General features: G+C 45.0%; 1 protein-coding gene across 2 annotated transcripts in view; it reads right to left on the reverse strand.

The window, feature by feature from the left end:
• Positions 1-513: 513 nt before the first annotated feature.
• Positions 514-12662, reverse strand: part of DCBLD2 (discoidin, CUB and LCCL domain containing 2) — a 51939-nt gene continuing 39790 nt past the window's right edge. Inside the window, exons 6-15 of one of the 2 annotated variants that reach the window (XM_069944352.1) lie at positions 11182-11315; positions 11005-11045; positions 10086-10301; positions 9184-9308; positions 8794-8941; positions 7755-7883; positions 6129-6222; positions 4969-4985; positions 3735-3860; positions 514-1411 (exon numbers count right to left, since the gene is read on the reverse strand). In XM_069944352.1, the coding sequence (XP_069800453.1) occupies positions 981-1411; positions 3735-3860; positions 4969-4985; positions 6129-6222; positions 7755-7883; positions 8794-8941; positions 9184-9308; positions 10086-10301; positions 11005-11045; positions 11182-11315 (1461 nt within the window). In that variant the 3' untranslated portion in view covers positions 514-980. Of the gene's footprint in view, positions 1412-3734; positions 3861-4935; positions 4986-6128; positions 6223-7754; positions 7884-8793; positions 8942-9183; positions 9309-10085; positions 10302-11004; positions 11046-11181; positions 11316-12662 lie in introns of both variants that reach the window. The other variant, XM_069944351.1, reaches the window with a different exon arrangement.

The following is a 12662-nucleotide window of genomic DNA, read 5'->3' on the forward strand; positions in this document are numbered from 1 at the left end:
TCAATCATTGAGTAGGACCGCCCACTTGACTATTTAGCCCAGAATGAGTAAGAATAAATGACCAGCTATTCTGGAACTTTGTCTACAGCTATATATTAATCTGTTCCATAGCTGTAGACAAGTTTACTGATGGACATTCACTTTAAGCTTTGGATCTCCAATCCAAGTTCCTTTTTACATAACAGGAGGGAAAGGCACGTGCCCACTATAAAATCACATACAGTAAACGGCAACTAATACTGGCCTACTGCAAACAACTGCTATACGGCACATCAGAGACTCTCATAGATTTCATTCTTCATATACCGAAATGGATCAAACGTCCATCGCAGACCAAGCCGTGGTCACTGACAACGCACCGACAAAGACGCAGAATATATATATATATATATATATATATATATATATATATATATATATATATATATATATAAAAAAAATCACAGCATTTTTGTGTTTCAGTCATGACGCACACACGGGGGGGGGGGGGGGGGGGGGGGGGGGGGCGGTGGGCTACGGTCCTAAGCAGAGCTCAGTAGGATAAACAGGTAAACAGGCAGTCAATAAATATTGGCATGTCAATGGCAGAACTTCAACTCCAGCAACTTTAACAAAGAATATGACCTGACGGCGTAAAACCAAAGTGAAATAAAATGTGTGAAGTGGAAATCAGCCCCGGAGACGCGCGTGATAAAGCGGAACGTCGTACAACGCTCCGTGAACCAATCAGAAGCCGGCGTTAGCGTCTTCTGTACACAGCACCCTCCCGGTGATTTTGCATATTCGTACGGGTGTTTTGGTTAAAGTGGTTCCATGTTTCGGTATAAAGCTCGTGAACAGTGGTTTGAACTTTGATTCGGATCATTCGCGACTACAAATCTACTGATTCATGGACACACAATGCAATGTGCTCGTAGAAAATAAAGCCATTTTTTTTTGTTCAACTGAATACATAGGAGTCTGTGCTTCTTCATTTACGCTTAGGGCGGAACATCCTTGCTCGCTGTCGGTTGTGGCACTTGATAAACAGTCTCTTCCACCGCGCATGTCCCCGGCGTCACTTTTGGCGTGTCATATAGTACCTGTGCAGATGATGAACTGTCTGTCCTAGACAAAAGTTTGTTGTAAGTCCCTACTAGTACAGGGGCCTGGCCTCCTGTCCCTTTAAACGTAGACGTTGAAGGCAGGCACATGGTTCCGGCAGGATGCGCCGACATATCCATGATAATGGGGGTAGCATACTCCGGCCCACTGGTGGGCAGTGGTTCTGCGTAGGCATGGTAGATGTCCTTGTCTGGGGAGTTGTAAGAGTCCAGATCGGCATACCCACCTTCTTTACCTTCCTCTGGTTTGAAGGTTGATCTCTGATGCAAGGTGCCGACTGCTCCCCCAACCAGGGGCTGAGCATACTCTGGGGGGGAGACAGTAGAAAGAGTTATCATTTAGTACATGTAGTAAGAGCATATGAACATAACTCTTATCCCTTTAAAGGAGAAGTCCAGCGACTTATAAAATCTGGCAGCTGGCAGGGGGAGTTTGATTACAAGTATGGACTTACCTCCCCCTGTGCCTGCAGTGAGCGGTGGAACTGGCTTCGGGACCCCCGCTGGAAGGCATCCCCCCCTCACGACTCGGGGGGAAAAGGCCTGTCCCGGCTGATGGACTGGCCGCTCAGCTAATCAGTGACCAGCCGAACGGCCAGTCCATCAGTCGGGTCATGACATGTCAGTGCCCGAGGTCCGGGAGTCAAGTGGGGGCCACGAGGCCACTCCCACCGCCGGCGAAGTCCATACTTGTCATAGATTCCCCTTCTGCCAGCTGCCTGATCTTATAAATCGCTGGACTTCTCCTTTACTCTATTGTGATGTTTGAAATGTGGAGATTTTGGGGGAGATTTATCAAACATGGTGTAAAGTAGAATTGTCTTAGTTGCCCCTAGCAACCAATCACATTCCACCTTTCATTTTTCAAAGAATCTGTAAGGAATGAAAGGTGGAATCTGATTGGTTGCTAGGGGCAACCAAGACCGTTTCACTTTACACCAGTTTTATAAATCTCCCCCTTTGTTTTTTTAAAGGGAAAATAACTATAAAAATTAAATAAAGTGTTCAGACCCCTACTGATCAACTTGTTGCAATACCCAATTTGTAGTGGAAGTCAGGCTCCTTAGACTTACTACAGAACCTGACTCCTGCAGTGAGACAAGGAAGGCACTGAGTGAAGCACCCAGACCGGCACTTCTCCCCCTGTAATAATTACTGGTGCTCTGAATACCCAGACACGGCTGATCAAAACTTTTGACATGTCTTTTGTAATGTATTATATTATAGTGTTGCAGTAACCAGTTATTGTATGCTCCTTTACTACACGGAACTGCACCATATTCTAAGCAACTAGCAGCTGTCCCAGGCTATTTTGTAGTTTAGGGTGCCTTCACACCTACCGTATCGCAGTAGAAAATCCGCTGCGGATCCGCAGCGGATTTGACAGTGCGTATTTAATGCTGTGTTCATTCATTTAGTTAAATCTGCTGCGGATTCGCTGCGGATTTTCTACTGCGATACGGTAGGTGTGAAGGCACCCTTAATCTCCCTCAGGGACAGAAGTTAAAAGGCTGTGAATCCATACCTCCCAACTTTTGCAAAGAGGGACATGTGCGCTGTGGTCCCCAAGTATGCCCCACATAGTAGCCAATGCCCCTCATAGTAGCCAATCCCCCCATTATATGTGGCCTCAGCGAAAAAAAAACAATAAACCAGTAACTCACCTGTCCGCCGGTCCCAGCAGCTCCTCTCCCGGCAGAGCGCGCACTCCTGTCGACCTCCGGGGCGGGCAGCGGGGTACAGAGACACTGACTGTGCCGGAAGTGATTCATGATAGAGGCTGCAGGTCACTTTCGGCACAGTCAGTGTCTGTATACCCCGCTGCCCGCCCCGGAGGATGACGGGAGTGCGCGCTCTGCCGGGAGAGGAGCTGCTGGGACCGGCGGACAGGCGAGTTACTGGTTTATTGTTTTTTTTTGCTGGGGCCACATATAATGCGGGACACGGGGGGCCGTTCCGGGACCGCGGGAAAGCACCCCAAAAACGGGAGGCATGCGAATCTAATTCACACGGATGTATCTGCAGCGGATATCACGCTGCGAGTTCGCAGCAAAATCCGCTGGGGATACCTCCCGTCACTTCTAATGTGATTACAGACTCGCAGCGGGATTTTCATCCCGCTGCCAGTATGTAAGTCCTGGCCCCATTAACCCCCGCCGCCCAGGATGATGCATTACCTGCACCACAATCTGGCTGTATCTAAAGGCTCCTGATCCCGGAGGTCCCACGCAGCCAATCAGTGACTGTGGAGGGCCTGTGCACTGATTGGCTGCGCGGGACCTTCGGGAACCTCAGATGCGGCCAGATCGTGGTGCAGATAATGGATCATCCCGGGGGGGGGGGGGTAATGGGGCCAGGACTTAAATACTCCTGCTGCAAGTATGTAATCACATTAGAAGTGATGGGCGGTATCCAGCAGATTTTGCTCTGAACTCGCAGTGTGAAATCCGTTGCGGATACGTCCGTGTGAATTACCTCTTATGATGTAATTCTTCTTTAATCGACCAGAAATGGCATTTCTCTACCAATCTGCATATAAATGCCATAAAACACCAAATCAAGTGTCATATTTGGAAACCTGCTGAGCATACAAATAAAGGACTACTGCACCCAGCAGACAGACAGGCCTACCTGCTGGCATGGTGGTCATCTCCCTTGGTCTCAGACCCCTGACTTCACAGCTGCTATATCTCACAGGTGTCTCCTCATGTTCTGCTGATTTGGCAGGTAGGAACTGCTTCATCCCTTTCCACCATCCTGTGGAAGAAGCCAATGTTATGTGAGTAAACATCTAAGGTAAAGCGTACCTTTGATTTTAAAGGATTTTTATAGATCTGTATGGTTATGTTATATCTAGTCTTCAGAATAGTGACCAGGGGATTTTTGTTACTGAGCCCCGAGAATGTCGTCCCCCCCTCCAATGACACACTCCTTAGGGCCTGCTTGTCAGTAGTACACACATAGGGATTTCCTTTCCCTTACTTCGTTGACTGATCAAAGTACATACAGTTCTCTGCTATGACATAGTGCTGACCATAGTGCATTGGAATCAGCAGGCTGGCACTGTGCTGGGCTGATGCTGTAAAAAGTACAGTACTAGATGGCACGTGGAGGAAAAAGGAGTTATTGATACACTGGGCTTTGCAAGGTGTTGTGAGCAGGAAGTACTGGTGTTTACACAAGGAACAGCTGACCTGAGCTTTATGGCCAGTGAGAGACAAGAAGAAATCTAATTTTCCTTTAAGGTACAGTGTGGATCATTTTCAGAAGGCAGACTGGCTCAGTTTGCAGGAAAACAGCCCACACTTTCTCAGTCTCTCTCTTGCCCATAGCACATACTAAACCCATAAGTTGTCATGGTCTGTTACTAAAATACAAACTTCCCCTAACTGGCAGTAGACAGCAAATAACATAGAAGGGAGACATCTAGTGGCCAAAACACTAGGGCTATTTTTCTGTGGTAAGGAGTCATTTTTGTTAAATGAAGGGATTTACATATATAATAGGAAATGGATCGGCTATCAAAAAACTGACTGATGCCATCAATAGCTGATTGGCGCAGTGTTGAGACATTGTGCTCAGATGTAAACAAGCCTTGGCTCAGTACCTAGTGGCCTTGTAAGGCTACTGCAGCTCGGCTCCAATCCACTTCAATGTGGGGTTGAGCTCTAGTGCTGTAATAACCTTGCAAAGCAACCACACAGTGTTTGGAGCCGAGACTTCCAGTGCTATGGGTTGTGTCCCCATGGAGCACCCAAACTGCTGATAGGTACCTCGCCAAGGTACCTCGCCAATTAACTACAGTTTTTATTTTCTCCCCACGGTACTTTACCTGCACGGTCCCAGTATGGCAAATCATATGTACCTTCAGCTTTCTTCTTTCTGATATGGGATAAGACAAATCAGAATGAGATCACTTTGCTTTGATAAGATACAAATTACTTTCATTGTTCCGTTGTTATCAAATTCTTCTGAACTCCACATTCTTTACAAATTGTTGGTTTACTATAGTGTATACATGAAGATAAAGACAACCTATGGCAAGAGCAATAAAAAAAACACAACAGTAGTTTGGTTGGCCTGCACTAGCTTCTTTTGTCCAGCAGATGGCGCTGGTATAGTAGAGGATAATTTTTTCATTGCTTGCACAGATATATACATATCCGTGCTGTCAGCTCCCCTTTATTAAACAGCACCACTCTTGTCCTCAGTTTGTGTGTGGTATTGCAGCTCGGCGTCCCTGTAGCAAATGGAAGAGAGTTGTAATACCACAAACAAACGCACAGTTATGAATAATTTATATGGTCTTTAGCACAGAAGGGGCATGAACCACAATGACTCTTTTGCTCTGCAAGGACAGTGTCAGGGCAGCTCCGGCAGCCACAATAGTGCTCCATACCATGAGATGGGATAAGTCTCATGAAACCAAACTGCAGCCACTCTGACACGGTCAGTGACAAAGCTCATAATTCTCGGTGACTCTCTTTGGGTGCTAGAGACCGCCCATTTGTCAATTTTTTTTATTAATCGGAATAATAGCCGCACAAGATTGATTGTGGGGCAGAACTGGGTTCAGATGTCCCACCAACATCTGTATGGAGTTTCTTCCCATGCGAGTCTTGAAATGGATTACAAGCCCTACTAGGGGCTGATATAAATGGTGACAATCTTAGTACTCACTATATACATAACAGAAAACGGATTGTGTGAGTGATTCTAGATGTCCAAATTTTAGATTGTCCGGGCAGACCATTGGAGATAGCGGCCTATTACACGGAGCGACGGCCATCAGACTGCTGCTATCGGCATCAGGATTTTGTCAGCTAAACATTGTTTTACAACATGAGCTATTACATGAAACGATTATCGGCCTGTAATGCGGCCAGGTATGTCCGATAATCGCTTTGTGTAATAGGACCCTTAGTTCCTGCAGTTGTGCAACGCTTCCTATCCGCTATACAAAATTATGATAGGAAGAAACAAAAACAAATCATTCCACAGATACGGCATAAAGATCCGACCAACCTGTTTCTCCAGTGCCAGGCGCAAACAAGCAGCACGACGATGCTGGTGCAGACCATGACTAACGCAGGGACCAGGATGGCTGCCAAGGGTACATCTGTAATCCATTAAAAACAAGAAGAGAGCAGCTTACACGCCAATCACAGAGCACATTCTTGTGTAGGTGTTGGAAGGAGTAACCTCTTCCTGGTCACCAGTGTAACAAAAGCAACATTTTCACACCGCACTCAGCAGAATTCAGCTGCTGCAGACTATGACTCGTCTGGAAAACACTGGAGAAGCAGAACACCGAGGCAAAAATCGCTAAATCCCTGTATTAGTAATAAAAAATAAAAAAAAGTCTGGAACTACTTCTAGGCTGGCGTTTTCTATGTTTCCAGTAAAATTTTAGGCTTCATTTTGCAAATGCACAACCTCTATGTGCATGGTACAAAACATAAATGTCAATCAGTATAACAATACAGTGGTGCCTTGGATTATGAGCATAATTGGTTCCGGGACGGCGCTTGTAATCCAAATCCACTCTTAAACCAAAGGAAATTTTCCTATAAGAAATTATTGAAATGCAGACAATTGATTCCACACCCCAAAAATAATGATTTATTATTCTGAATAACATGTAAAACAGATGAAACAAACATTTAGAAACAGCAGAATGTGATATTATAAGTTACTGTACAGTAATGGAGAGGATGGGAAACACAAGGGCTGACAGAGACTGCAGGGAGCATGAAGGAATGGGCAGGACAGATGTGGGCACATACATGCAGCACTCTCTGTCCGGGGAGAGAGGGGTTACAGCTATGGAGAGATTACCTCCACAGTCCTGTCCCCTGATGTAAGCCCCAGCCTGAAGTGGATCTGCTATGATTTGGAAGGTGAGGGAGACTTCCTGGGTCAGAGTACAGGGCTGTAGACCCCGCTATGCAGACCATGCCCCTCCCCCACTCCCGGGAGCTCTTAAACCAAAGCAATGCTCTTACACCAAGTCACAATTTTGAAAAACTGTGAGCTCTTAAACCAAAACACTCTTAAACCAAGGTACTCTTAAACCAAGGTACCACTTGTATATGCATTTTGCCTCTATATTACAGTCAGGTTAGAAATCAAGTGTTATCTCTAGAAGGTGGTAGCCTCAATACATTCAGTTCAATATTCTTTACAGCAACAATAGTGTTATTCTTGCCACCAGTACAACCCTTTGGACCCCAATGTAAGGCTCTGTAAGGAACAGTGAGAAATGTGAACAAGTCAAATGCACACCCCGCGGCCTCCTGGGAATGACATAGTTAAGGATGATACATTGGCCTTGCCTGCTCGGGATGACTCAGAGTACGCTCGCAGAGTTCACAGCACTCTGATGTCAGCCCCAGCATTCCTGAGCGGGAGGCCGGCAGTTCACAGCTGACATAAGGCAGAGAGAAGCAACTCCTAGCGAGCACTTCTCTAAGACCTTCCATGGTTTTCAGGTGCGTCACACGGCGAGCAAAGCCACAGAGCTGAACACAGGAGCTCTGTGCAGAAGGGCTGAAGATTTACTGCATTAAAAACAAGAAACGTGGTGCTACCCCTGCAACCACGTACAATGCATAATGCGGGGATTATACGGGCTCACCGGAGGGGGCTCACCTTTGGTAATATCTGGAGTCACCGTCGTGTTCTTGATCTCGGGAGGGGAGGTGGTCTTGTCTACGGGAAGTGGGTAATGTTTGGCACGTGGCACGAATGCTGGGGGAGCTGTTAACTTTGGAATGAGCGCTAAAAGGAAAGGAAGAGAAAAACATGGAAGTTAAGTTCTGCATTCGTCATACACTGCCATTGAGACTGTCTCCACTAGATAGGGAATGAAGGGCATAGCCGAGCGCTCAGTGCCTAACTGATCAAAACTTTTGACAAAGACTTTAGTTAAAAGGTTAGATAAATCTTCGATTCCTCATAGCCCCCAATAGTGAACTATTGGAGGAGGAAGGTATGTTTCTTACCTTCTTGCTCAACACTGTTCCTGTGCATTTAGTAGTTGAATCCTTGTTCCGAAGCACCGTTGGGAGCACTGCCCTCCCCCATTGCGCCAATCTTGCCGGACCGAGAATTCAAGTACTAACTGCACAGGAACAGCACAGAGGATTAAAGGGGTACTCCGGGCGGGGGTTATTTTTAGGGTACGGCCGGGGGAAGGGGTGGATATAAAGGCCGCTGGGCACTTACCTCCCCGGTTCCAGCGTCAGGTCCCGGATCGCACCACCCCGTTCTCCCGTCCGGCCTCTGCTTCCTGGTCTGAGCTGTGGCTTGAGACGTGACGTCTCAAGGCAGCTCAGCTATTCAGCAGCCGAGGCGAGACTCCCCTCCGACCGCTGAATGGCTGAGCTGCCTTGAGATGTCTCAAGCCGCAGCTCAGACCAGGAAGTGGCGGCCGGACGGGAGAACGGTGCGGCGCGATCCGTGACCCAGGGCTGTAACCGGGGAGGCAAGTGACCGGCGACCTCTATTTCTACCGCTTTGCCGGTAATACCCCTGCCCGGAGTACTCCTTTAAGGTAAGACACATACCTTCTTCCTTGGTGCCCTGTGCACTATAAGCAGGTTAGATTCGTCCAACCTGCTCACAGTTTCTCTTTAAGCTGGAGACAAACTGATTACATACACAGAGATGGGCAGAAATCGGTTCTCACCAGGTATAAACTGGCAGCCGAGCAGCTCCACTTTCATTGCGATTTTCTGGTTCCAGCTTGTGGGTCTGATCTTCACAAACCTTGCCACTATGGGGGGAATTAAGTTATTTCGAACTTCGCGGAAGTAGTCGGAGTTGGCTTGAAATACCTTGAAAAGTTGCAAAAAGTTGGAAGTTATAAAAATCTACTACATATGAAGATCTATGCTGGGTGTGAATTACATGTAGAAGTGAAGGATTGTCAGTTAGAATAAGATTAGATCAAGTATAGCAATCTGATCACTGCCATTTACAGGACTGGATTTAGTCTGTTTTAGATCTCCAGTAATGGGCAAACAAACTATTCTGTATTCTTATATAGTGACTTTCCCAAGACTTAGAGAACTGGTACCTTGTCTCTGTCCACATTAGGTTCTCTGTAACCTGTCCACTTCAAGCCATCCTCGCTGTACTCTATTCTGTATGATGTAACATAGTAGTTGTAGGCGGACATGGTGGATCCAGTGGCTATTATACCTACAAGACAAAGAGGATATGTTATAACTAGATAAAATGCTAAATCTGAAGAGCCTATCAGATCTGCAACCTCCTGCCTTGCCTTTCAACAATACAGCTTTATTCCAGGTGCAGAAGATTAAGCAAGGAAGCAATCTTGTATTAATCTCTTTAAAAGGAATCTGTCACTAGGTTCATGGTGCCTTAAATGAGGGCAGCATAAAGTAGTGACAGAAATGCTGAACAGATCGGTGTATTAGTTTTATAATTATGTTAAACCGTTCTCCTAATATGCAGGAGAATAGGATTCTTGCCACACACCCCCCCCCCCCTCCAGCTGCTGATTGACAGTTGGCTGCCTATACAAAGCATGGATAGATAACTGCCAATCAGCAGCTGGTGGGCGGAGTTTTCTGCTTCTCATAAATATCCAGGACTACTGGTCTCATGCACGTAATGGAGAGGACTAGTTATTGTCCATGTTATTCAGGAGGAGATCTTTGGATCAGCTGCACAGAACACTGTAAGTGTTTGTGCTACCCTGAGATAGGACAGCCTAAACCTACTGACAGAGTCTCTAAATAGCAGCTGCTCACGATAAGCTGCTTACATGGAGATTCTAAATTCCAACATGGGGGTGCAGGGTCTTAAAGCTGGACATATATTTCGTATAGTTTCCAGTCAAACGCATGCCTGGTTCAGCTAAGTATGCATGTATTCTGGATGTAAAGCTGAGATATGACTGAGTTTCAAAATGTTAGCACCAATTCCATTAGAAGTACACCTCTTCATACAGACCTGTGACTTTTGTCAGCTTGTTCAGGTCGATCTGCAGCCACTGGTTCTCATTGCTGAATGAGGCAGCCCAGGCAGGCCCCAGCTTTTTTAGTCTGGCCCTCTCAGGCTTCCATATATTAATCTGTCCTGTGTTGTCTGTCCATTCCAGGACCGATGAAGCAGTTATCTGTGAATCGGGAATAGCCCCATTCTCCATTCCCAGAAAACCATAGCAGCCTAGAGAAAACGATAATTTGATTTAATATCGATCTTCACTTTACAACAACAGATTAGTGTTAAACATTGCGGTCAGCCAATGGGAACAGATATCAGGGCAAGCTTTACAGAGGACTACTTCGATGACTACTAGGGATGACAGGTGTCAAAGAGATCTTGAAAATAGTGTAGCACCCCAATGTGCTTTAGGATCAGTCCAGAATTCCATCAGATTTGCGAGCAAGAATAGGATTGCATGTAGTGCTACCCGTGCTGACCAAACTATAGCAGCCATGAAGGAACTGCATAAACCAATGGGGTCTGCCATGAGCCACTAGACTAACACCACCCGGATCCAGCACAGCATTATGGCTTCTGTAATAAATGGTACAAAGCTTTAAAGGGGTCCTCACACAGATTTTGTGTGTGACATTTTTCAGCCCAAAAACTGTCTTTGACTTTGTGTGAATGATCTTTTTTTGTGGTTTAGGTTTTTGTGTGCTGAAGTTTTCTTCCTCTGCCATCACATGACCTAGTTGCTGGACCACAAATCGGTTATGAAGGTTAATATAGTAAAAACAGTTTAAAATATCACTGAAGTGCTCTACTGCAGTACAATGCCCACAATGATATATATATATATAATATATATATATATATATATATATATATATATATATATATATATATATATATATAATATAAAAATAGATAAAACACATACCACTAGTCTTGAATGTGAAGAGTGTAGATGACAAAGGACCCCTTGAAAAAATAAGGAAGGACAGGTCATCAATAGTTAGGTCTCAGACACTCCCATTTTTTTTTTTTACAATGGCTTTATGCAGCCTGACGCCAGCAAAGACAAAGACTATACAGGGAACAGGTTACTAATACTCACATTTTAGATGTAACATTGTTTGCCTGAGCAGTGTCATAATACGCAATGCCGTTACTTATGACGACGCTTATTGGTCCTCCGAGTGCGTTAGACACCACCCCGGCGTGAATCCCCGCCATGCACAGCAATGATGACTGAAAAGAAATACACAACGATGAGTGATATTATATTACTGACTTGCCAATTATTAAGCAGGAAAAAGGCATGCCAACTCATATATGCCAACTTTCAAAATGTAAATCAACAGTAAATGTGATAAAAAGAAAGTTTGCAACTTGCATTCATTTTTTTTTTTTTATTTTTTTTTTTTTTTTAGTTATCATGGAGAACACGGCACTTCCTGTTTTCTGACTCTTTGAAGGAAAAAAAAAAGTCAGAAAACAGAAGTCCTGTGTATCCCAGGCCATCTGAGCGCTCACAGAGATGGCAGTCATGTGACTGATGGACACATTGAGCCGTGACTCTCTGTACTGGCCAGAATTCCTGTGTTTAGTCTGTTTTTACAACCAGTCAGAAAATCTGCCTTCAGGAGACTGGACCTGGATACAAGTAAGTATAGCTGTCATATAGCAGCCTTCAGAAGACTGGACCTGGATACAGTAAGTATAGCTGCTATATAGCTGCCTTCTGGAGACTGGACCTGGATTTCTGGTAAGTTCAGCTTTGTTTTACAGCATAAGAAAAATAATGAATATAAATTGCAAACTTGCTTTATATCACATCTATTGTTGATTTAGATTTTGAAAGTTATAACGACAGGAACACTTTATGAACATCTTTTTCCAAGAAAAAAAAAAAAAAAAAAAAGTGTCTGGGACATTACACAACTTCCAGGACCAACAGGAGGCAAGTGAAGTCCGTACTATACTGCACGTCTACACGTATACTGCACGTAGACAATGTGACCCCCTTCAGCATACCAAAAAATGTATATAGACCATACTCCAGATACCCCTCTCTCATACAGCTCAACTACTGGGGACAACACCATATTAATGTGACACCAGTAGATACAGGAGACAATAGCAGCTCCCTGTGGAATGAACTCTTTAAAGGTCACAGAGCACGCTCAGGAATGTTTTTCATTCATCTCAAAGGAACAGAGTCTGTCTATTGTTGTCTATGTCCATGAGCCTTGCTGTAAAGCATGTCACTAAATGCTGTGTAAAGTCAGGCAATATGGCCGCTCGTATACCAATGTACAAAAAATGAAATAATAAAATTACAGACAGAAAGTAGAAACCGATTAGGAGAACGAACAATCAGTAAAAGAAAATTTAGGTGACACATCCAGCTTCTCACCCGGTTTCCATAGCTCAAGGGCAATACTACCAGAGGTGGTGTCTCAGGATAGTCACAAAACAGGCCCACTATGTGCCAAGGGGTACAGAGAGTTATAACAGTCCTTATAGTGGGGTGGGGACTGATGCTATAAATGGTGCATAGCCCTGCGATAACACTTCTATGTACTGTACGATCAC

The sequence above is a fragment of the Dendropsophus ebraccatus genome, chromosome 11 (genome assembly GCF_027789765.1).
Source record: "Dendropsophus ebraccatus isolate aDenEbr1 chromosome 11, aDenEbr1.pat, whole genome shotgun sequence".
Taxonomy (NCBI): domain Eukaryota; kingdom Metazoa; phylum Chordata; class Amphibia; order Anura; family Hylidae; genus Dendropsophus; species Dendropsophus ebraccatus.